This window comes from Sus scrofa, chromosome 8 (assembly GCF_054392235.1).
Source record: "Sus scrofa isolate SSC_HxYL_T2T_F1_AM1 chromosome 8, Sscrofa_HxYL_maternal_Yorkshire_Landrace_v2.0, whole genome shotgun sequence".
Classification (NCBI taxonomy): Eukaryota; Metazoa; Chordata; class Mammalia; order Artiodactyla; family Suidae; genus Sus; species Sus scrofa.
Window position 1 is genome coordinate 20,225,336 of NC_139390.1, and position 26,844 is coordinate 20,252,179.

General features: G+C 36.4%; 1 protein-coding gene across 30 annotated transcripts in view; it reads left to right on the plus strand.

The window, feature by feature from the left end:
* The window catches only part of TBC1D19 (TBC1 domain family member 19), a 152,014-nt gene that overhangs the window by 38,398 nt on the left and 86,772 nt on the right, over positions 1–26,844 (plus strand). For 29 of the 30 annotated variants that reach the window (XR_014812266.1, XR_014812270.1, XR_014812267.1 and 26 more), the window contains 4 exons: positions 3,814–3,886; positions 13,002–13,040; positions 14,838–14,950; positions 25,387–25,461. Coding sequence is in view for 25 of the 30 variants with exons in the window: in XM_084971681.1 (XP_084827807.1) it covers positions 3,814–3,886; positions 13,002–13,040; positions 14,838–14,950; positions 25,387–25,461 (300 nt within the window). In the remaining 5 variants the exon portion in view is untranslated. Of the gene's footprint in view, positions 1–3,813; positions 3,887–13,001; positions 13,041–14,837; positions 14,951–17,903; positions 20,225–25,386; positions 25,462–26,844 lie in introns of those variants that run through there. The other variant, XM_084971701.1, reaches the window with a different exon arrangement.

Here is a 26,844-nt window from a genome sequence, read left to right on the forward strand (position 1 = left end):
TTGTTATCTTTCAGTTCAAATCCACCTTAATTAAAAATTGAACTATTAATTGATTTACAATATTGTGTTAGTTTCCAGTATACAGCAAAGTGAATCTGTTTGATATGTATATACACATATATATTCTTTTTCAGATTCTTTTCCATTACAGGTTATTACAGATATTGACTATAGTTCTCTGTACTATATAGTAAATCCTTGTCATTTATTTTATCTATAGTAGTGTATACCTGTTAATCTCATACTTTTAATTTATCCCTCCCTTCGCCGTTTCCCCCTTTGGTAAGCATAAGTTTGTTTTCTGTGTCTGTGAGTCTGCTTTTGTTTTGTAGTAAGTTCCTTTTTTTTTAGATTCTGTATATAAGTGATGTAATATTTGTCTTTGTCTGACTTACTTGACTTAATATGATCTCTGGGTCCACCTGTGTTGCTGCAAATGGCAATATTTCATTCTTTTTATGGCTGAGTAATAGTCCTTTGTATATGAATATGTTTGTACACACCCACCGCATTTTTTTTTTTTTTTTTGTCTTTCTGCCTTTTCTAGGGCTGCTTCTGCGGCATATGGAGGTTCCCAGGCTAGGGGTCAAATAGGAGCTGTAGCCGATGGCCCACGCCAGAGCCACAGCAACACGGGATCCGAGCCGTGTCTGCAACCTACACCATAGCTCATGGCAACACCGGATCCTTAACCCCTGAGCAAGGCCAGGGATCGAACCCGCAACCTCATGGTTCCTAGTCGGACCACTGCTCCATGACGGGAACTCCCCACCGCATCTTCTTTAAACATTCTTCTGTTGATGGATACTTACATTGCTTCCATGTCTTGGCTGTTGTACGTAGTGCTACTATGAATATTGAGGTACATGTATCTTTTTGAATTAGAATTTTCTTTTCCTGGTATATGCCGAAGAGTGGGATTGCTGGATTATATAGTAACTCTAGTTTTTTAAGGAACTGCCATACTATTTTCTGCAGTGGCTGCACCAGTTTACATTCCCACCAACAGTGTAGGAGGGTTCCCATTTTTCTACACATTCTCCGACATTTATTATTTATAGACTATAGACTTTTTGATGATGACTATTCTGACAAGTGTGTGGTGATACTTCATTGTAGTTTCCCAAATCTACTCCCCCACAAATTTTATTTTACTGGAGCTGGACCTTATAGAGATTTCTTTTTTTTTTTCTACTGTGCCCAAGCAGGTAGAAGGTCCCAGGACAGGGATCCAACTCTTGCCATAGAAGTGACAACGCTGAATCCTAAACTACTAGGCCACTGGGGGGAGCTCCTAAACATTTCTTTTTTACTAACTAGGTTGATGCTAGTCTTTTTCAATAGAGGGTTCTGGAGGGACACTGCAGGAGAAAGGGGCTCTCCATGTACAGAAGCCAGCATATCAGCAAGCAGAAGGCCCAGTAACTCTCCTCTCTGCAGCCCTCGGTCAACCAGCTCCAGCCTGTACTTCTCTGGCAAGGCTCTTCTTTATACTCTCTCGTTAAAAGTCTGAATCTCAGTCTTGAGGGCATGGGGGACCCTTTCTGAGTTCTTAGTTCCTTCTTGGTTCACTTTCATTCAGCCTAGAAGTCATAGTTGCTTTCTGCATTTGCTAGTTCTATTTCCCTGTTCACATTTCTGGTATAGTTTCTATTTCTTAACTGAACTCTGACTGATACAAGAAGCCAGATGATTTTTTTCCCCTAGAACTTTGGAAAGGATCAAGAATTGGCGACATCACGTGTTATAGAAGGCCATAGTGAGACACAGGGCTGAAAATGGAGATTGCGTAAAGTCTGCATCAGGAGGGTTTAGACCTCCAGATGTTTCCCATGCTTCATATTCTGGTGACTTCTTCTTCCCCACAAGAGACCAGCTAATGAATATATATATTCATTACAGAAACAGAATCAGAAAGCCTATGAACTTAGGCCTCAGATGGAGAGCTGAAGGAATGAGCCACTGTATTGAAAACAAAGAAATTAAGTGAAAGTCGACCAAAGAGTGAGACTAATACCCTTATCCTCTACCACTACCACCTTGTCTGCCCAGTCTCTCCCTCTTTACCCTCCACCAACTTTAGAATGCCAGAGAGGCTACCAGAGATTTGAAGAACCCTGACCAAAAAAAAAAAAAAAAAAAAAAGGAAGAAGAAAAGAGAAAAACAGCTAATTGGCTATAAAATTCCTTCACAGTGAAGCTCACCAACTGTGCCCAGTCCTGCAGATAGAGCTTGCAGTCTGTTGTTCATTGCCTCAATTCTAACTATGACTGACCAGCCTAGGATCTCCAGATATTTGAAATCTTTCAATTTGAAAGATGCCGGTCAAAACTAAAACAAGTAAAAAAAATAAGGTTGAGGAAAAAGCCAATTTAGGGAAGTGCTTATTATGATTGGTAGTGGTTATTTCAGGTCAGAATTTACATCTACACTCACAAGATACAATAGGCCAAGACCTGGTGCGAGGCTCACTTAAATTTTTGGAATAATACAGGTTAGAAAACATAGCATGTCAGTATATCTTCATTGGAAGTCCTTACAGCCAACCAGATGCTACTTCCAGCCTGCACAAGGAATGCATGCAATTGGAAGTGACAAGGTTACGTAGGCACAGCATTGGAAAGTCTTATATACAATAAGAGCCATTTCTTGTCATGCACTTGAGCATAGCTTCCAAGTCCTCTCAAGAGGCACACCAGGTATACCTAAGGCCTGTGTTTTCCAATAGACTCTGATAGTCCATTACAGTCTTCCATTTCAGATGTGATTTGCCACTCAAGGGTCATATTTTTTCAGTAAATTATATTGCTTAGTAATATAACTGGCTTTCCTCTCCACAATTTGGTCGGGTAGTGGGATCAGTACATTTTTCAGAGCAACGATGCTGGGAGAAGGTGGAGAGAAGAGTGATGTTGTATTTGTATCTCTTTAGTCATTAAAAATTGGTAACATGAGCTACAATGCTTTTTAATGTATTGGTAAAAATTAAGTTTAGTTAAAAATTAAAATATAATGGCAGTTATTTAAAATTGACAGAAAAATGAAATTGTGTTAGGCTGAATAACTATCTTGTGAGAGACAAATAAATCACTAACTTAAATAACAATAGTTAATTATGAAGGAATAAAACTGATTCCATTTTTTAAAAGAGAAGGACGTTTGGTTTTAGCAGTTAGAATAGTAACAAACATTGAGGCAAATATTAATAGAAATATCTAATTACTTAGGTAATAAAAATAATGTGAATAATATGGGGTTGTTATATATTTTAAAAGTAACAGACAAAACATGATTACTTTCCTTAGACATTACTAAATAAGTAGAGGAAGTCTAGAGAATAAATCTAATATATTTTTATTTTCACAAAGCGCTTGATAGTCTAATTTTACTTAAACAGTAATTTAAGTTGTTCAGTTGATTCAGAGCTGAGTGAAGTACAGTACCGTGGAAAGCACACTTGCAGAATATATTGGTAATTCTAAACAATGAATTTAGAAAATAAAATTGATAAGTACAACATATGCTGTGTGTATATGTATGTTTCAGGAAAGATTTGAATATTATTAGTTCTTAACTCGAAAGGATAATCATTCATTATTGTACTGATTAGCTTACCTAAAAAGGGAAATTTTTGGACTAAAGAATTATATTTAAAGGATCAATAATATCCTTTTCTTTTTTAGATAATTGAGTGAAGCAAAGATATATTTTACATTATGATTTTCATTTAAGTTGATGTTTAGGTGAAGATGATTTTTAAAAATGTGTGGCAAAGTCTGAGAGATATGTTAATCCTATGTGTTGTTTTCCAGAAAGAATTCTTTGTAGAGCTCGGCTTGTCTACAGGACAACTGGGTATAGATGACTCTACACAAGTGCCTCCTGGTTAGTATTTCTTCCATATGGCATATGGTAAATGAAAATGAGAGTGTGTTTAAGGTTTAATTGGCATTTCCCAGTTTATCTAGTCCCTTTTTAATGTCTGACAACGAACATGCTTTTTGCTTCTCCTTGGTTACTAGTCATGATTGAATAGAATCTTGTATGTTATAATTAGTAGAGTTCAGTTAGATTTTGTCTTTTTGTTCAAAGGTCTTTAAAATAATTTTGAGAAGTCCTTAGACATGCATAAGTCATTTTGTTGCCAAAATCTTCACTGGCAGCACTCATATTTCCCTTTATTTGCCACCATTATTATTTTTTATTATTTTTCATATCACCAAATTAAGCAAACGCTGGACATTCTGTCTTGTATAAACTCAGGCTTTAAAATTAGTGTCAGGAATTCCCGTTGTGGCTCAGTGGAAATGAAACCGACTAGTGTCCCTGAGGATTCAGGTTCTACCCCTGGCCTCGCTCAGTGGGTTAGGGATTTGGCATTGTCATGAGCTGTGGTGTAGGTCACAGACACGGCTTGGATCCTGAGTTGCTGTGGCTGTGGTGTAGGCTGGCAGCTGTAGCTCCAATTCGACCCATAGCTTGGGAACTTCCATATGCCATGGGTACAGCCCTAAAAAGCAAAAAATAAAATAAAATTAGTGTCTCTTCATCCAGAAAATTTCCCCAACATTTCTCTTCTTATGCCTAAATGAAGTGTGCTTTTCATAAAAGGCCAGGTTAATATTTATCTGTAATAAAGAGGAAGTAAAAATTGACTTAAAAACATGAGAGGTCTATATTGTGGTAGAAATCTCAATAGACAGGAGTCAGGGAACTGTTCTTGTCTTTCCTCTGCCACTGGCTAGCTGTGTGACTTAAAAAAAAACACTTTATATTTTATGGACTTGTTTTTTTCTTTTTCTTTTTTTTTTGCTTTTTAGGGCTGCTCTTTCGGCAAATGCAAGTTCCCAGGCTAGGGGTCAAATTGGAGCTGTAGCCGCCGGCCTACACCATGGCCACGGCAATGCAGGATCCAAGCCATGTCTGCGACCTACACCACAGCTCACGGCAACGCTGGATCCTTAGCCCACTGAGCAAGGCCAGGGATCAATCCCACAACCTCATAGTTCCTAGTCGGATTCATTTCTGCTGCACCACCACGAGAATTTCTGGTTTTTCTTCTATAAAATAAGGAGTTGGCTGTTATAATTTTTGTTGTTAACAATAATAATAAACAATAATAAACAGTTACTGAGCATATATTATGTGTTATATGCATTTTATCTTTCAGCAACTCTAGGTTAGGTTATAACTTTATTAACATTTAATGTATATAGAAAACTACATGTATCGTAAGAGAATAGCTCGATGAATTTTTATGAATTAGCCACATGTACTAAAGTATCATAAACTGAAGCCCCCTCTTACCACTCTCAGTGTTTATCCCTCATGTTAAAGATAACCACTATTTTGACTTCTAGCAGCAGAGTATAGTTTTGCCATTGCTTGAACATCTGTGAATGGAAGCACACCACATATACCCTTTAATGTTTGACTTGTTTTGTTCAACAATAAATTTATGTAATTCAACCATATTGTTGTATGTATTTATAGACCATTTTTTTCCCATTATGTTCCATTGTGTTCATATACCACACATTTATTTATTCATTGCACTATTGATGGGTATTTGGGCAGTTTCAAACTTGGGCCTATTATAAATAGGGCTACTATGAGCATCCTACTATGTGTCTTTCAGTGAACATAAGTGTACCCTCTGTTGAGTATGTACCTGGGAATGCAGTTTTCAGTCCTAGGGTTTACGCAAGTTCAGCTTTAATAGATTACTGCCAAAGAATTTTCAAAAGTGATGGTAGTACCAATTTACACTCCCCCCAGCAATGCCTGAGTGGTGGTTGCTCTCCATGCTGGCCAGTGCTTGGTGTGTTCCATCTCCTTTGTTTTAGTCATTCGCGTGGTATATAGAGGTATTGAATTAGGTTTTAATTTTCTTATGTGATGTGAGGTAGAAGTACTACTATCATTTTAAAGTAGAAGAAGTGGAGATTTTTAAGTAACTTGCCCAAGTTCATAAAGCTAATAAGTAGTAGAACCAAGATTCAAAACCAAACAGTCTACCTACAAAGTCTGCTGTTAAATGCCGCCTCCCCTCTTTACCCTTTTGGTGGTCTTTTCTCGTTTTATAAGAAGATATCAAATAACAACCAAAAAATGAGTTCCCGTTGTGGCACAGCAGAAACGAATCTGACTAGGAACCATGGGGTTGTGGTTTCGATCCCTGGCCTCGCTCATCGGGTTAAGGATCTGGCATTGCTGTGAGCTGTAGTGTAGGTCGAAGATGTGGCTCGGATCCTGCGTTGCTGTGGCTGTGGTGTAGGCCGGTGGCTACAGCTCTGATTCGACCCCTAGCCTGGGAACCTCCAAATGCCACGGCTGCAGCCCTGAAAAGACGAAAAGAAAAAAAGAAGATACAGTACCTCACAGAATAAGATATTGCTATGGTTTGAATGTTTGTGTCCACCTAAAATTCATATTTTGAAGTCCTAACACCCGACGTCATGGTATCAGGACGTTAAGGCCCTTGGAAAGTGCTTCGGGCAAGAGGGCAGAGCTCCAGGAATGAGATTAGCCCCCTTATAAGAGAGCTCCCTACCCCTTCCACCAAGGGAATACAGCCAAGTGTTACAACTCAGAAGAGGGCCTTCACCAGAGCTTGACCATACTGGTACTCTGAATTTGGACTCTGGAGTTATAGCCTCCAGAGCTGAGAGTTATGAATTTTTGTTGTTTGTAAGCTGCCCAGTCTCTGAGTATTTTGTTATAGCAGTCTGAACAGCTAAGACAAATATTTTATGTTTCTGTTCATGGCCCATGATAGCAATAGATAATAAAAAGAAATAGTAATACAGCCTTGAGTGATAATTATGTTTTTCACTTTTGAAACAATCCTTAAGAATTATGTAAAATTATTCTAAATCTTATAGTAGCTTGCTTTAGAAAACCTATTTTTCTTCTTAATCTAGAGATAAGATTAAGATCTAATCAATCTTCTTTGATTCACTCATAATATAACAAATATGAGACTTCTCTAAGGGCCAGGGACTAGTGAATGCATAGATATGACATAATTTTTGCTCTTAGGGAAGATATAGCGGAAAATAAGATTCATACAAGAATCAGTGTGGTATTTGCTGTTATTATATACAAAAGTCAATTGGAATGGGGGAAAGAACACTTAAGTCTGCCCGAAGGAGGTTAATAATCTCTTTAGTTGAAACAGTTATTTTTGCTATCTTTACTTCGCAAAGCAATACTACTAAAAATTGGGTTAAATTGGTATTTATCCAATAAGATTGTTTTTATTGGTATAATATTTGGATTTTTGCCTGTTGAGAATTGCTGGTTAACAATATTACTTGGAAAAAGAATGTGGTCATATGTAACCACTTTTGTCTATAATTCACTTTTGTTTTCATTTTTTAGGGCAATAACTATGGCTTTGGTTAAATTAGAACTGTAATGCTAAATGTTTGAAAATGTTGCTAATAGTTGTATTTTGCTAGAGGCCAATTTTATATTTGAAATTAAGTTTAAGTGTCACTTAATGGAACTGTATCCTTCTTACTCATCTTTTAAAAGCTACGTTACCTATGTTTTATTCAATTTTTATATTTGAAATGCATTCCTCACTAACTTAACAGTTTTTGTATAAAAGTCAGGAGAAAGCTTCTTATGTTTGTAATATAGATTCCTTATTTAACAATAATAAAAAAGACAGATAGTCATTACAAACTCTCAAATACGCGTATATTGTAAACACAAAGACATGCATGCACATGTATACAAACTTACTGCAGAAACCATTTGTAAGACCCACATTAAAAGGGTTAAAAAGGATCAACATTCTTCCATAAGCCTTTCTGATAAAGGAGGGAGTCATATATCTGATATTATTGGCTGACACACATAGTGATGAATCATATTATAGGGGGGTTCTGCTAAACAGTTTGTTATTTCCAAAAGAAAATATAGAATCTTCATTCAACTGGTGCAGAATTTCCTAACGTGTGTTCATGAAGCATTCATCAGATAAAGGCCTGTGACAAAGAAGCACCGTTGCCTCTGTTGTCAAATAAGGTTGGGGAAAGGCTGTGCCGTATACCTTTTTAAGATATACAGTGTGTGTTACTGTCTTAAAGGCTATGAGAAGTCCTAAATCAACTTTCAGCATAGCGTATCCCCAACTCATTTTACTAGGGACCTTATTTTTCTTTTTTCTCAGCAAGATCTGTTACACAGATGCATCTCTTAACATGGCGGTCCTCAGAGCATAGTGCAGATCGGATAGCTGACACCACAGGGCTTCTTATTCTTAGACTACAAAAAATAGCACTTAGAAAAATCATTGTATTTCACATAAATGAACAGTTATATTCTATGAAGAAGTGTTTTTATTTCAAACTGCTTTCAGTGATAAAGCACTATTAGCATTCAGGGGGTATCATCCACTTCTTTTTTTTCCTTTTGTCTTCTTAGGGCCACACCCACGGCATATGGAGGTTCCCAGGCTAGGGGTTGAATCAGAGCTGTAGCCGCCGGCCTACACCACAGCCACAGCAACGCAGGATCTGAGCCACATCTTCAACCTACACCACAGCTCATGGCAACACTGGATCCTTAACCCGATGAGCGAGGCCAGGGATTGAACCCCTGTCCTCATGGATACTAGTCGGGTATGTTAACCACTGTGCCATGTCAGGAACTCCCATCCAGTTTTTTAAGAGTCAAGATTTGACTGACAACTTTTGATGCTTTGGTTATTAAGTCTTGGCATTCAGAGCTGATTAAAATGAAACTGGCATTGTTACTTTATATGCAGTCTTTGAAATAAATATATTCAAATAGTTTAGTGATAGAAAATGGTTATATGTTGGCCAAAACCCCAGACACTTCATCATGGTATAATGTGCTCAGCAAATTACTTTAGAGACATTAAGACTAGAATAAAAAATAGGGAACTCTGGTTTAGATATTCTATTAAGTAAAACCAGCTTTATGGATAAATTTTTAAATATACATAAAAAAATACCTAACCCTGAAAATACTAACAAATGGAAAATAGAATTCCAGTACTGTTTTATATTTAGTTGGGCTAAACCTGGACATCACAAAATAGGCTTTCTAGAAAACTCCGTTAAAATCTCAGCCCAGGACAGGTCTCCTTTTCCCTCCATGCCCAGATCTCAGCACCAGCAGGTTTGGGTTTGGAATAATAAGGATTCCGCTTAAAAGAGAATCAAGGGCCAAGACGGCCACCAGGTTGCCCGGGCACCCCAGGCTCTACTGACCCAAGCAGTCCCACGTAAACTAATGACCTTTAACAGTAGTATTCCACTCATTAGAAAAGTTTAACCACTGTTGTAAATCTGGCAAATCCAATTACCCGGTCCTCCTTTTTCAGGTGGTAGGGAAAAAGAAGAGGAACGGAAGTAGAGAAACTGATTTTCTCTGGGATGGGGGATAGAGCTAATGGTTCTTGCCGCGTGGTTTTATAACCTTTGTTTGTTTTACTCTAATTTTTAAATGACTTTTATAGAAGTATAACATACTTATTGAAATGGATACAAGTCATAGGTATACAGATCAGTGAATTTTTTGCAAGGTGAACCCAGCCGTGAAACCCACAACCAGACCAAGAAATAGAGTATCACTAGCATCCCAGAAGCCCTGTTAGGCACAGTTCCAGGCTCTACGACCCTCATGCGTAACAATAATGCTGACTTCTAATAGCATAGCTTAGTTTGGACTGTTTTATAGATATGGGGTCACATCCTGTGTACTCTTGCGTCTAGCTTCTTTTGCTTAACGTTTTTTTTTTCTTTCCTGAGATCCATATTGCTGTCTGTAGTTATAAATCATTCATTCTCATTGGTATGTTGTAATCCATTGTATGAAAACACTACTATTTATCCATTCTACCATTGATGATCATTTGAGTTGTTCCTACTATTTCGTTAAATTGTCCCTTGTCATCTGTGGGTGTTGGTTCCTGAATTCACCTCCTACTCCGTGAACACCGAGATCTGTGGATACTCAAGTCTCTTGTATAAAATGGTGTAGTATTTGCATGTAACCAGTGCACATCTTCCCATTCACTTTATATATTTTTAAATTTTTTATGATTTTTATTTTTTCCATTATAGTGATTGACGGTGTTCTGTCACTCCCATACACTTTACATCATCTCTAGATTACTTATAATGCCTAACACAATGTAAATACTATGTAAAATAGTTGTTCTTCTGTGGTAAGGAATAACAACAAGAAAAAAAAAGTCTGTACCTGTTAGTGCAGATGCAACCATAAACTACATCATAGGCCTATAGTACAATTCAGCAGCAATGTAACTTTTTCTTTCTTTCGTCAGGTACGGATTGCTTTCATTTAATGACCTGAGAGAGAAATACATAGAATAAGATAAAATATTTAAAATACATGTAGAAAATATAAATAGAGAAAATATAAATTCATTCTTTCTCTTTTTCTCTCTTTCTCCCTCTTATACGCACACAGAGATGGACACACACAGACACAGTATTAACACTCACCACAACCCCGCTTCTTCTGTCTTGGTAACCCTCCTGTGATGTTGCTGCTGCTGATTGCTCTAGGGTATCTACAGCGCCACTGTGCTGAGGTGATGAGCTGGGTGGCACTGTAGCTAAGTCATGGGACATCAGGCTGACCTTAACCTTCTGACAGGATGGCAGAAGGACTGGTTCTGATTTCAGATGTTAATGCTTTGGAGGAGGTTCATTAATACTAATGTCAGGTTCTGTGAGGTTGAGGGCTTTTCTTCAAGCTTTCAAAGTCTAGGCTTTACAGTTGCAGATGCTTTAGAAACATTGTTATAGGAAGATGTTTCTTCTTTTTTTTTTCCTTTCCTTTTTTTTTTTTGGTCTTTTTAGGGCCACACCCAAGGCATGTGAAAGGCTCCCGAGCTAGGGGTCTAGTCAGAGCTGTAGCCACTGGCCTACACCAGAACCACAGCAACACGGGATCCAAGCTGCGTCTGTGACCTACACCACAGCTCATGGCAATGCCGGATCCTTAACCCACTGAGCAAGACCAGGGATCGAACCCACTTCCTCATGGATGATAGTCAGGTTCGCTAACCTCTGCGCCACAACAGGAACTCCTGTTTCTTCTTTTTCTTTGCATCAACAAACAAAGCTTGCAGTGTTTGGAATCATGTTGTTATCCCTCAGGTGACATAGGCGCCATTCCGTGGATAGGTCTTAATGGAGGATCATATACTTTAACACTGGTGCCTATTGAAAAACTGCTGCAGATTTTTCCTTTTTTTCATGGCCACACCTGAGGCGTATGGAAGTTCCCAGGCCAGGAGCCAAATTAGAGCTGGAGCTGAGGCCTCCGCCACAACCATGGATCAGAGCTGCATCTGCAACCTACGATGCATCCTTCACCCACTGAGTGAGGCCATGGATCAAACCTGCATCCTCACAGATTCAACGCTGGGTTCTTAACCTGCTGAGCAGCAGTGGGAACTCCTAACCTGAGGATCCCTGAAATGATGGGAGACTACAGCAGGGTGTACCAACATGTCAGTCCATTCTCACAGTTCAGCATAGTGTTTGATACACAGCAAATTCAAGTGTTGTTTTTGGAACTTTCTGGAATTTTTTTCAAATATATTCAGTCTGTGGCTGGTTGAATCCATAGGTGTGGAACCCACAGACGAGGGCTGACTGTTTTATCAGTTGCTGCTGTGGCTATTCTTGTGTGAGTCTCTTGGTGCACATAGGTGGACATTAGCGTGTGTACCGAGAGTGATGTGCTGCTGACTGTCAGGCCATGCACATAGTCAGTGTTAAGACACGTTGGCAGACAGTTTTCCAAGGTGGTTGTACTCTTTTCACTCTACCACCCTTGTGTGAGAAGCTCACTTGCTCCATTTCCTTTGCATTTAGAATTATCAGTCTTTTTCATTTTGGCCATTGTGGTGGCTATGTATTTCACAATGTTTTGGGTTTTTTTGTCTTTTAAGGAGCAAACTCGTGGCACATGGAGGTTCCCAGGCTAGGGGTCCAATCAGAGCTATAGCCTCCGGCCTACACCACAGCCACAGCAACGCTGAATCTGAGCTACGTCTGTGACTTACATCACAGCTCACATCAATTCCAGATCCTTAACCCTCTGAGCAGTGCTAGGGATCGAACCCACATCCTCATGGATACTAGTTGGGTTTGTTAACTGCTGAGCCACAACGGGAACTCCTCCTTTTTTTTTTTTAAACAATGGTTTCAATTGCCTTTCTCTGATAACTAACGTGGTTGAGCATCTTTTCATAAGTTTATTGGTCCTTGGAATTACCGCTTTTGTAAAGAACCTGCCTGTTTGTGTCAGAGTTGTCTTTTTTTATTGACTTACCAGGAGTGCTTTATATATTCTAAGTACAAGTCCTTTGCTGGATATAAGTATTGCAAATATATTCTCCCACTCTGAGTTACCTTTTCACTCTCAACGGTGGGTGTCTTGATGAACAGAAGTGTTTCGGTTCTAATATGATCTAGTTTATGATGTTTTTCTTCCATTATGATTGGTACTTGTTTCTTTCATGTAATCTTTTAAAATGGCATTTGTATAGTGGGATTTTACCTGTATAGTATTAAGGCTTTTATTAGATATGCTTTCATAGTAGGTTAGAAGTACGGATTTTCAAATGAAGCTGTCAACAAGTGTTGTTTGTTCGTTTGTTTTTTTAGGAAAAAAAATCAAAGATGAATGGATAGAAACATTTATGTTGTGAGAAGATATTCTATATTATTACAACAAAGTAGAACTATCGGTTTTTTCTTCTGATTAAATATACTTCCTTTTAATTTCTACAAACTTTAAACAACTTAGAAAAAAGATTCTTCTGTATTTAAAGATAAATATACTTATAGTTTCCTATAAAGCCATTCAGCTTTGAAAATAATTAAAAGTATCAATACCAGAAAAAATATATATAATATTGTTCAAAATTTGGCTAATCATTTTTATGTCTAATAATTTTATTTTATTTTCTTATTTTCAGAACTTTTTGAAAATGAGCATGTACGTATTGGGCAAAAAGGTAAGCTTTTGATTATACTTACTTTAATTTTTGAAAATGAGACAGTCTTAAGTAAATGTCTGTATCATATACCCTCAAGTGAAATTTAATCTCTGAAAAGCTGAAGACCTAAAAAGGAGTGAGATTTACAATATAGATAAAACAATGGGAATCTTTATAAAGAGGGAAAATGCATCATTTTGGCTTTATTAATAAATGTCAGATAAAGAGGTACACAGATGGTTCACTAAAAAGGAAATGATAAATGCAGGCACACATTCCTCAAGGATATTAGCTTAATGCATTCAGCAGTAGAATTTCATTTTAAAATCAAAGAGGCAGGTTCACTCTTTGATGTGCCCACACCCTTCTCATTAGTGGTAATAAGAATATGCTCCTGCATCAGGGGACAATAATAACTGTTATACCTCCAGTGACTATTCACAAAGGTAGGACTTAATGACTGAAGCGCTCTGAGTGTCCTGGAAAATAAATTTTCCCCATCTTTCGGTGATTCTCTTCCTTGCTTTTGTAAATCCTGTTTTGTCTTTGAAATATGTAGTACAGGGAAGGTCTTTGTGTCAGAATGCCCCATCTATGGCAATTATGTTATCGTGTTCTAAACTCCTTAGTTCAGTTTTTCAGAATCTAATTTAGAAGACTACATTTGTATAACTTGGTATTTTCATTAAACACAACTGCAAAGTAAGGAATGTTTCATCTCTTTTTATTTCATCCAGTCTCTTTGTTTCTTTTGTCATTTTCATCTAGTGTAAGATTTTTTTCCCTTTCCTTTTAAGAAGAAAATGTAAGAAAACAATGCTGTTAGTCAGATACCAGCAGCTGTCTAGTATGTCTTTTGGGGGATTTTTTGGTTTTGTTTGTTTGGGGGGTGCTTAATTCCCAGACTTAATAGCTAGTATTTTCATTAAAATGAAAATGAAAACAAAAGGATAGTATATTAATTTTGCAAACTTGACTGTTTATGAATAATTTTTGGCCTTCTCAAAATGTTTTTGGATTTTTTTTTTTTTTTAAGTCTACACTTATGTATGGAAGACATGCAGAAGTTCCCTGGCTAACAGTCAAATCTGAGCTGCAGCTGTGGTCTATACCACAGCCACAGCAATACTATATCCAAGCCGCATCTGCAAGCTATGGTGCAGCTTGCAGCAATGCCAGATTGTGAAACCACTGTGTGAGGCCGGGGATCAAACCTGCATCCTCATGGACACTATGTCAGATTCTTAACTTGCTGAACCACAGCAGGAACTCCTTTTTTGTTTTTACTTCTTTTAAAAAAAATCCCTCTTTGCTCTTTATTTTAGCAGATAGTTAAAAAAGAATGGATATCTAGATCACTTTTAATTCTTAACAATAATACTTCAAATAGCATCCTGCTTCCAAATACTAGAATAGTCATGACTTAATAGAATATGCGTTAAGATGTGTGTGGTTTCCGTAGATAGGACTTGACTTAATCATGAAATATAAAAATTGTTATATATATGCATCACTAATTTCAGATCCATGGAGCTATAGTTAAAGCAAAGTGAACTTAAGGTATCTGCATTAAAAACTTTCACCAGGCAAGGTAGGAGGTGGAGGTGCTTAAGGCTTGAAGCTTAGCAGGGCTGTAAATGAGGCCACATCCCGCATCGACATTCCAAGAGTTAAAGAAGATTGTCAAGATTGATATGATTATGTTAGAAATAAAAATGAAATGTTAGCTTCTCAAAAGATTTTTAATTAAAGATTTCATAATGTTATTTCATACATTATGAACTTTCTAATGAGATTTTACTGTTCTTCTGACAGTTCTGGCAGAACAAGACAGTGCTGCTGCTCAGCAGTATATCCGACAAGGAAGTCCCACAGCACTGAGAGCTGAATTGTGGGCGCTCATTTTGAATATTTCCAGTCAACCTGAGGTAAGAAGAAAAAGAATGGGTCCCGTTTGAACCATTCATATTCATTTGTCTAAGGCCTGTTATTCAAAATAGAAATACTTTTTTTTCTTAGTCTAATATTTCTTAATCCCCATTTTTGATTTTCAAATTCACTGTAGTTTAATCACCATGTACTTAGAAGTTGTTTCATCTTGTTTTTTCTTTTTCTTTTTCCACCATGCCCATAGCATATGGAAGTTCCCAGGCCAGGGACTGAATCTGAATAGACCCCAGCTGCAGTAATGCAGTGCCTGATCCTTAACCCACCATGCCACAGCAGGAACTCCACAAGTTTTTGTTATTAATAGTTGGGTAGTGTAAGCCTATACATACAACAGAACAATAAGTAAAATTTTAAGAAGCAGAATCCACCAATTTAGATCAGTGAAAATGTGTGGTCGAATAGGGAGAAATAATGGTGGGCACCTTGGTTTATGTAAATGAGTGCTTTGTCTCTACAGTTACATTCAAAATGTGCACTCTGTGGTTCTAAAAATGGGCAGATTATGTAGGAATGTTATTTTTCTATATAAGAACATTTTCTTTTAGGAAATATAATGACTATGAAGACAAATCACTAACAGACAGGTAGTAGATTCAATTAAAAAATATGTTAAGACATTCATTCTTTTTGAAATATTTGGAGAACTTTTTTTTGGCTTAAGCTCATTGATCCTATAAAGCATCTCTTTCAAGATTTTAATAAAAAGCAAACTTAATAAGCCTAGTGGTTATGGATTTTGTTTGGTATCATATAACCTAGTTTCAACTCCTTGCTCCCCCAACTTATTTGAAATAAGTTGTTGAGTGAGTTAAGTATCTTCAAACCTCAACTTACCCATTCTTAAAGGTAGGTAGTAATATTTATTATCACAGAGTGGTTGTAAGAATTACATGAAATCTTGGAATTTCCGTCGTGGCACAGTGGTTAATGAATCTGACTAGGAACCATGAGGTTGCGGCTTCGATCCCTGGCTTTGCTCAGCAGGTTAAGGATCCGGTGTTGCTGTGGCTGTGGCGTAGGCTGGCAGCTACAGCTCCGATTAGACCCCTAGCTTGGGGACATCCATATGCCTCAGGAGCGGCCCTAGAAAAGGTAAAAAGACAAAAAAAAAAAAAAAAAAAAAAATTAAATTAAATCTATATGAGTCTTTTATTAACACAATACCTGATGTAACCGGTCACCATTAATGGTAACAATAATAACTACATTATTATATATAATCACAAATAACAATATATTACCTGTAATTATGGTGTATGTTAGTTATAATTTATAATAATGCAGTTTTTAAGAAAAACATTAACATATGTCATAAAAACTACACCTCTAACCTTTGCAAATTACATATGCATGCGTGTGAGGAAAGCATGTGTTTTAAATCTCTCTCTGTGAATAGTACTATCAAAACTCAGTTGCTTGCTTTTTGAAAGAATAAACCTTTTAATTTAATTTAGAGCTGTTTTAAACCAAATGATACTGGTCTTTTGTGGGTGACACTTTAAAAATAACGGTTTACAGATTTGTTTGTATGTTGGGCTTTTGTTGTTGTTGTTGTTGTTTCTTTGTTTTTTAGGGCTGCAGGTGTGGCATATGGAAGTTCCCAGGCTAGGGGACCATTTGGAGCTACAGCTGCCAGTCTACACCACAGCCACAGCAACGCAGGATCCAAGCCACATCTGTGATCTACACCACACCTCACAGCAACACCAGATCTTTAACCCACTGAGCAAGGCTGGGGATCGAACCAGCATCCAGGTGGATACTAGTAGGGTTCGTAACCTGCTGGGTCACAACAGGAGCTTCTATGTTGGACATTTTTTGTGAGTGCATCCACTCTTGTAGAAGAGATGGTAATTCTTGTCCTGATATAACTGTGTAGATAAGTACTAACTTCACTGATGAAGAGCTAGGTTAACAAATCCTGTTCTCTGCAGAGGAGCTAACTACTACCACTTCAAAAATAGATGTAGAGTTTTCCCAAAAGTATCGTAGAATACAAGTAGTAGTCCCAGATAATGATTGTCTATTATAAAATTCAAAGTTAGTTTTTATACTTGAATTCTGGAGCTGATAGATATTTTGATTTTCTGTATTCAAAATAACAAATCTGTAAATAGAAATGAATATTATCAGGCAACCTAGATTTTATTGAATAAAACACTTTTCATCACTTACACTTATTTTCACTGTAAAAGTGTCACCTGAACAAACCTTAGCAGTTCCAAAATAATTGTGCATTAGGGGAGGGAGAGAGAAAGGGAGAATAATTACCTCTTACGAAGAACACTTTAGCGGAACTTTTTATTCAATTACTTTCAGTCACTTAAAATAAGCTACACATACTAATGCATCATAGTTGAGTTAAAGAGATAATGGAATATTTCAAATTTCATACTCCTACAGCTATTTTTAAAATCTACTCAATAGAAAGACTTGGGATTTAATGCTTTAAGTTCTTAGCAGTTAATTTATTTGGTGCTTTTACCAGAACATTATATAACTTTGATTTTTTTTTCGTTTTTTAAGAAAATATGGGGAGTTCCTGTGGTGGCTCAGTGGTGATGAACCTGACTAGTATCCATGAGGACGCGGGTTCAATCCCTGGCCTTGTTCAGTGGGTTAAGGATCCGGCATTGCCATGAGCTGTGGTGTAGGTCACAGACATGGCTTGGGTCCTGCATTGCTGTGGCTGTGGTGTAGGCCAGCAGCTGCAGTCCAATTCGACCCCTGGCCTGGGAACTTCCATATGCCTCGAGTGTGACCCTAAAAAAAAAAAAAAAAAAAAAAAAAAAACCAAAAAAATAGAAAAGAAAAGAAAATATAAGCTTAAAAGGATTGCTTTTATGTATTTTCTGCAGATCTCTAGGTATATATTAGAATATCCATATTTAGTAAATGTTACTCATATTTAAATATTTTGCTTAATTTCAGATTGCTAATTAAAAGAAGACAGAAAATTTTCTTATACTTTGCTTACTGCTAAAATAGCCAAGATGAGTATTAACATTTAAGATTTTCATTAGTGATTTCCCAATAAGGTTCTTCACAACCTGACCTGAAGGTCTGCAGCAGTGCCTGACCTTCCTGGGTCTTTCTGGTCAGCTCACCTAGTTTTCACAGTGCCTGTTTCTGACCTTCACTCTCCCCAGCACTTCTATTCACAGTTGTTGCAAAAGATCTCACCTTCTCCTACCCAGAGAAAACAGAAGCCATCAGAAGGAGCTCATTCAGATTCCTTCCACCAAACCTGTAAACTTAATTGCATCAGCACCTCCTCTTGCCTACTACTTTATGGCAAAACCCTGTGAAAGAAAAGTCTGTGCTGGGGCTCCTACTTCCTTCATTTCATTAATCACTGAGTCCATCAGCATCTGGCAGACAGCCACTCTACGACTGGAACTGTCCTGGCTAAAGTCACCAGACAACAGTGGACACGTTTTAGTCTTTACATCTACTGCATTTGATACTGCTCTCTACTTCGTCCTTGAAATAGTCTTGGTCTTTAATTTCGTTCACTCTGTTTTCCTAGTTCTCCTTTCCCTCTTTTCCTTTTCTTTTCTTTTTTTCCTCCAAGTCTACTTTTGGGTTCCTCTGTTGGACCTTACATGCTTGTATTTTTCAGATTTCCATTTTGATTCTCTATTCACCCTGCACATTTTCCATGGACTGCTTTATCCACAGGTCACCTTTTCCCTAATGGCTTCAACTCTATTTTCAACCATACTTTGTCTTAAGCCTAAGACTTTTATTTCCAGTTGCCTACAGAATGCTAGCGCACGCCCTGCGCATGTATCAGATTTCTGTTTCTAAAAGAAAAGGCATAATCTTGACCTTAACATGTTTGTGGACATCTAAGGGATACTGTATTGTCTCTCTTCCCATCATGCTGTTCTCTCCCTGAAAAAAACCTTCTCAGACTTTTGTCGTCTTGGTACTTTTGCTCTTCTTTCATGTGCAGCATATTCCATTACCTTTTCTTAGGAGCCTTCCTAACATTGCTACGTTGTCTTCTCACAGCTCCATCACTGCTACTACTTCCTTCTTTTTCCTCCCTCCATAACCAGGACAGGCGCAAAGACCTAAAGACAGAAAAACATATCTATATTGTTTACGCTAGTGGCTTCCTCCCTTTTTCGATTTTTTTCTTCTTCATCGTCTGTAGTGTCAGTATCTTCTACAAGAAAGGTAGGCTCATCTAATGCTTGATAAACAATTAAGTATAAAATATTAGGAATGTTTTGTGAGTTCTTTGATTTCCTGAGAGTATATTTCCTTTTTCTTTAGTTAAAGAGATAGTATAAGTCTGTATAAAATACCAAATAAATACATATGCCAAAATTTAAGTAATTTCTGAAGCTAAAAATGTGGGCTACTTTGTTTTTCAAAGGTTGCTTTTTAAAAAAGTTTTTTACTCTTAAGTATGTATTTTGCCAGAGTTTATGTAAAATACTCTTAAAATATCCTGTTATATTATTGGTAATTGTTGTGTTTTATAAATGCTTATGCATTTTATAGAATAAAATTAAAATATCAATACAAAAATTGTTCTTTATCTTATGACATTATAATTTTGACTCCCCTATCCATGTATTTCTTTCATTTTATATGGATAAGTTACATCAAAAACTATTGAAACCGAATACTATAGACTGGGAATTAGGAGGGCTAGTTCAATCCCCAGATATTTTTGTAATTTTGACTAAAGCAGTTAACAGGGCCAGATCTCCTTTTCTTAATGTACAAATAAGAAAGCAGACTAGATGTTTCTAAGGTCCCTTCTAGGTCTCAGTTCTCTAATATATTTTCCTTTTTTCTCTAGAAATGAAAGTAGCTTTTTGTCAGTAACACTCTTACATGTCTAAAGTTAGACATTAAGTTATTTACAGTATTCTGAAGATATATTTCTTTATGGAAGCATACTGAACTAAAATTAGAATTTTAATGATTTCTTTTTATTAAAATATTAGTTTGCTAGCTTGGTCATGCAGGCAGTTTATTATTAATTTATAATGAAAACCATTGCAAATGCAATTACAAATAAATCATTATTTAGAAAAGCGATTAAAGTGAAATATCCTGTGGGAATGTATAAGTTGTATGTAATAATGGAAACATGAATACATGCCTGCAGTATAAATTACCTAAAGAAATTTTTCCTTTAGTTGATTTTACTTCACTCTTTTATGTTAATGTCTATGTAAGCCAAAAAAATTTAAATAACACATTAAAATAAAAATAATAAATTAAATTCACACTGTCCTAAAGCAATATTTTCTTTAAGAACTTATTTTATGTAAATCAACTATACTTCAATTTTTAAAAAATGAAAAAAAAAGGTTTTTTTTAGGGCAACTTTAAGTTTACAGCAAAATTGAGGGGAAGATACAGAGACCTCTCACACCTTCTGCTCCCACGTCGACATAGCCACCCCAGTTATTAACATCCCCCACCAGAGTGGTACATTTGTTGCAATTAATGAATTTGCACTGACACCTCATAATAACTCAAAGTCCAGTGTTCACTTTGGGGTCATCATGGTGTTGTACATTCTGTGGGTTTGACAAACATACAATGACAGGTGGTATTTTCACTACTGCAAAAAATTCTCCATGCTCCATCCCTCTCCCTTCTCTCCACTCCCCCAGCAACAACGAATGTTTTTACGTCTCTCCATAGTTTGCATTTTCCAGAATGTCACATGGTTGAATCATATATTATGTAGCCTCTCAATATTGGTTTATTTCACCTAGAAATAGGCATTTAAGGTTTCTCCATATCTTTTCATGATTTGATAACTTTCATTTCTTTTTAGTGCTGAATAGTATTTCATTGTTTGGATGTACCACTGTTTATTCATTTACCTACTGAAGGACATCTTTGTTGCTTTCAAGTTTGGGCAATTTTATGAATAAAGCTGTTGTAAACATCTTCACGTAGGTTTTTGTGTGGATATAAGTTTTCACCTCCTTTGAGCGAATACCAAGGAGCTCGATTGCTGGATCATATGGAGAGAGCATGTTTAGTTTTGTGAAAACCACCAAACTGTCTTTCAGAGTAGCTCTACCATTTTGCACCTCCACCTGCAGTATGTGGAAGTTCCTGTTGCTCCACATCCTTGTCAATATTTGGTGTGGACAGTGTTCCAGATTTTGGTCATTCTAATAGATGCGTGGTGATAGCTCACTGTTTTAATTTGCATTTCCCTGGTGACACATGATGTGGAATATCTTTTTATATGCTTATTTGCCATCTGTATATCTTCTTTGGTGAAGTGTCTGTTAAAATCTCTGGCCCATTTTTTAATTGGGTTGTTTGTTTACTTACTGTTGAGCTCTAAGAGTTCTTTTTATATCTTGCATATCAGATAAGTCTTTTTGCAGAAAACAAGTTTTTAATTTTAATGAAGCCAGCTTATTCACTGTTTCTTTCTTGTCTTTAATGTTATATCTAAAAAGACATCAATATACCTAAGGATAGGTTTATCTAGGATTTCTCCTGTTATCTTCTAGGAGTTTTTTCATTTTACATTTTACATTTAGGTCTATGATCCATTTTGAATTAATTTTTCTGTAGAGTGTAAGATCTGTGTGTAGAGTTATTATTATTATTATTATTTGCATGTGAATATCTAGTTGTCCCAGCATCATTTGTCGAAAGAAACGTCTGTCTTTGCTCCCTTGTATTGTCTTTGCTCCTTTGTCAAAGATTAGTTGACTGTATTTACATGAATCTATTTCTGGAATCTTTATTCTGTTTCATTGATCTCTTTGTCTCTTCTTTTGCCAATACCACACCATCTTAACTACTATATAGTTTTAAAGTAAATCTGGAAGTTGAGTAATGTCAGTCCTCCAACTTTGTTCTTTTCATTCAGTTTATTTGTTGGCTGTTCAGGGTCCTTTTGCCTTTCCACATACATTTTAGAATCACTTTGTTGATATCCACAAAGTAGCTTTAGCCGGGATTTTGACTGGGATTGCATTGACTCTATGGAGGAAGTTGGAAAGAATGCATGTCTTGACAATATTGAGTCTTCCTGTCTATGAGCATAGATATCTCTCCACTTATTTAGTTCTTTGATTTCGTCCACCAGAGTTTTATAGTTTTCCTCATATAAATCTTGTACATATTTGTTAGTTGTATACCTAAGTTGAAATCATATTTTGAGTGCTAATATAAATGACATTTTGTTTTTTATTTTGAATTTCACATGTTCATTATTCTTGACCAGGCCCACAGCATGTTGAAGTTCCCAGACCAGGGATTGAACCTGAGCCATGGTGGTGACCCAGGCCACTGAAGTAACAATGCTGGATCCTTAATCCACTGTGCCACAGGAGAATTCCTGAATCTATTTCTGATAGAGATGTGTTGAAGTATTTCAGTTGGAAACGCATGGTTTATTTAATAAATGATGCTGATGACCATCCTTCTGAAAGAAAACAATCAGACCTTTGGCTTACCATATAAAAAAATAAGTTCCACGTAGATCATAAACATTTAAATTTAACAAAATAACAATTTTAGAAAAAATTAGGAAAATATTTGTATAAACATGTGGTGTAGGAGAGCCTTGCCTAAAGCAAGCAAGAAAACTCAAAGCCATGAAGAATATTTAAAAATTTGTCAATGATACCATAAGCAAAAATCAAACAACATGTATTAACTTGAAGAAAAAGTATTTGTAACACAAATGACAAAAGGTTAATCCTCATTATAAGTAGTCTGACAAATTAATAAAATAAATATAATTAGTAGAAAAATATGTAAATCTCTGTAGTGGAAATTCATATGACCAGTAAGCATATGAAAGAATATGCAACTTTATTTTATTTGGGAAAGTACAAATTAATACAACAATAATATAATCATTTTCATCCATGGAAAATTTAAATGGTGAGGGTATAGGTAAACCTGTGCTCATGGGTTACTGGTGGGAATTTGAACTGATAGCTTTGTTAAAGTAATCGGGCAGTCTGTAGTCCAACTAAAGAGATACATGTAGTCTTCAGCTATACTCCAGCCTTTGCCAATTTATCCCAAAGACAGAAGAGCATATATGCATGAGGATATTTATTGCAGTATTTGTAGTGACAAGCAAAGAAACCACCTGAGTATCTATCTATAGGAGAATGGTTAAATAACTCGTGATAATCTGTTGCACAGCTTTAAAAATATTAAAGTGTATGTAGTTATATAAAAAAAGAGGTAGGTATATATTTATTGACATATAGAGATGATTATGATATATCACTGGAAGTAAAGAATAAGTATAGAATGATTCCATTTTATGTTAAAAAAAAAAACAATGAAAACTCCTAAATATGATGATATATTTGTATAAGCATGGAGAAAAGTATGGAAGAATAGAAATTACAAATAATGTTACAGGAGTTCCCTTCAGTGGCTCAGCAGTTAACCCACATGACTAGGATCCATGAAGATGCGGGTTTGATCCCTGGCCTCACATGGTGGGTTAAGGATCTGGCGTTGCCGTGAGCTGTGGTGTAGGTTGCAGACGCAGCTTGGATCCTGCGTTGCTGTGGTGTAGGCCAGCGGCTACAGCTCCGATTTGACCCCTAGCCTGGGAACCTCCATATGCTGCGGGAGTGGCCCTAGAAAAGGCAAAAAAACAAAAACAAAAACAAAAACAAAAAAAGTTAAAATTAAAAAAAATAAAAATGTTCTTTTGTTCTAGCCAAACAAATGGATTTGATGAATATAATAGAAGGTAAATAAAATAGTAAAATAATTTTGCTTTAGGTAAAAAAACAAAACATCATGAATGAGAACAAAGTAATAAGGCTTTCTAATTAAAATAAAATGTCTAAAAATAGCCAGTAGATATCTAGCTTACAAAGAGCACTTTGACTCCAATCAGAGAACTGTGTATCAAGCATTTTTCGAGACAAAGAAATGATGTTTCGGGAAACAGGTGTGACACCACCCTTCCAAGGCATCTGTATGCAAGAGATAGTCTTCTTTGTCCCAGATGACTCTGCGCCACAACTCTTATTTGTTTGAGGGAGTGTCTTCAGAAAGAATCACACAGACTGGGGTGCACTGTTGGAGCCTAGCAGCATTTGGATGTGGGCGGCCAGCGGGGGCCAAAGTGCCTGAGAAATGCTTGGAGGGATTCAGAGGAATACAAGGATCCACTAAAGTAATGAGATGGTATTTCCATCGCTCTTTAACACAGCCATTACTTAGTCTTAACCATTTTTTGGGTTTTTTTTCACATTTATTATAAATGCCCTGACCAACAATTCACCTGATGTTTAACTGGATTACATCTGAAGTCTCTCCTCCCTCTTTCCCTTCCTCTATTTTTTCTTCTTTTTCCTTTCCTCCCCTTTTCTTTCCATCTTTCCTCTCTTCCTGCTATTATTCTCTATTAAATTAAGCACTAACCTAATCTTATTACTGTTTAGTTAATCAGATTTTCTAATATTATGGTATTGTATTCTATTATTTCTTAAAAACTGATCTTTTTATTAAACTGGGACTCAGATTTAAAGAAAAGTACACTGCTGAGTCTGTTGATCAGTGTCATTAGAAGTCCTATACCCATTATTATTTTCCATTAGCCAGACGAGGTAAGAATGTTTGTTAATATCTCTTGGAAACTTAGATACCTTCCCAAGTTATGCTTAAATCATATACAGGTTAACTGTATAGAATTCTATATAATTATAATCATTATATTTTGAATTAAAAAGTGAATAATGAAGATTTTCCTTCCAAAAATACCTGATTTTTTTCATATGCTGTATGATCGCATTTACTATCAGTGATGATTTAGTGTGTTTATACTTTTTAATTTTATAATAAAATTATAAAGGTATTAATCATAAAGGTAATAAAGGTAATCAAATTATTTTAGGTATTAAAAAGGTATTAAAGTAATTTAGGTATTAGCTATTAAAACGGTATTATATAGGTTCTAGGGGTTTCCTGGGATCAAATCACACTCACTTTGTAGCCTTAACAGTCAGTTACTTCTTTCTCTGGGCCTCAGTTTCACAAATGTAAATGAGAGTGATAATCATTGACCAGTTTTATTTTGTTGATATGGGATTAAATGTAGAGTGAGTTAAACTGTTCCTGGCACCTAGTAGTTACTTAATAGATACTGTATTTACTATTAAAGTTAAATTACAGTTTGTTAATTTAGCAAACATTGATCAAATACCCACCAGGTACCAGAGTTTATCCTAAAGAACGGCGTTAGGTGTATTTATTGATCATCTACTGTTGATTAGCCCGGCATGGAGACTGTAGTAGTGAATGAAATACAGTCCTTATCCTTGGTGTTTATAATACTATTAATGATCCTTATTTATTAAAATTTGAGGCTGGCTTTCTAAGTGTAATTAACTTTTAATATTTTTGTTTGTTTTACTTTTAAATCTAGGATATCTTGTATTATGAGCAGCTTAAGACCAATGTGATACAACATGACCTTTTGGTGGATAGTCTAATTTATAAAGTAAGTAAAAGTGTACTAGTCTTTCTGTTTCATTAATATCATTAAACAGTTATTGAGAATCTTCAACATGCAGGGGCTGTACTAGGTATGATGATACATATTAACCTTAAAAAATAATTTTGAGTGATCTTTATACTTAAAAAGTTAAGGTTGACCTTCAAAATTTGCAGTTTCCCATTCAATGCTATTTTCCTTCCCTTTGAAACTGTTCTCATTATCCTTTTCTGACCCTCTCATTCAGTGATTAAGAGAATGATAAGGATTTCTTGTCCTTATAAATTCAGTTTTCTGCACAAACTATGTAAAAAGCAACTGAAAGGAAAATCAGATTATGGAATTTTTATATTATCTCGTGATTCTTTAGGGCTTACTTATTTATTTTATTATATTGAAGTCATGTTTTATTTTTAATTTCTTTTAGTTTCTAGACATATGAGTTAAGCACATCTCAAGTTTTATGATAGGGCTTCATTGGCTTTTTGTTTCCAGACCTCTGATATTAAGTTGAAAGTCAAAATGTAGATGATGAAAGCATGATATAGGATATGACTAATTCTGGATTCATAATTGGGTTGTTTAAAAGACTTGGATTTAATTTAATCTTATTTTTTTTGTCTTTTGTCCTTTTAGGGCCGCTTCCGCGGCGTATGAAGGTTCCCAGGCTAGGGGTCTAATCAGAGCTGTAGCTGCTGGCCTACGCCAGAGCCACAGCAACACCAGATCCAAGCCTCATCTACCACCTACACCACAGCTCATGGCAACGCCGGATCCTTAACCCACTGAGTGAGGCCAGGGATCAAACCCACAACCTCATGGTTCCTACTCAGATTCGTTTCCACTGTGCCACAATGGGAACTCCAAGACTTGGATTTTAGATTTCGAACTTGCATGCCAGAAGAGAAGGGCGTGTTATTCCAGGTCTCAGAAATAGAGGAGAGAAGCATCTAAAGATATTTCTGGGTAGAAAATGACCAAGGTTAATAATAACAACCACCACTAGCATTTAATGACTGCTTACTATGTGCTGTATGTGTTGTATAGATTGTCATTTGATCCTGACCCCTACCTTAGGGTGGTAGATAACCAGCATTTGGACTATAAATGATAAATGGAATTTTCCGTGGAAGGAAACTTGCGTCCTGCAAAATCACAGATGAAAAATAATAGAGTTTATGGGAAAAACAGGGTTAGGGTAGCTTTTGCAACAAAGTGCTAACAGAAATAATAATTGGTAGCTTGGGAGATGAATTGGACCGCTCAGGCAGACTGCTCCCACAGGAACTATTAAAAATGTACAGAAATAATAAAGTGCAGGTGCTAAAATAATGCAGATGGAAGTGGTACGCTGGGCCACTGGGGCTACTGCTCAGGTGGGCACAAGAG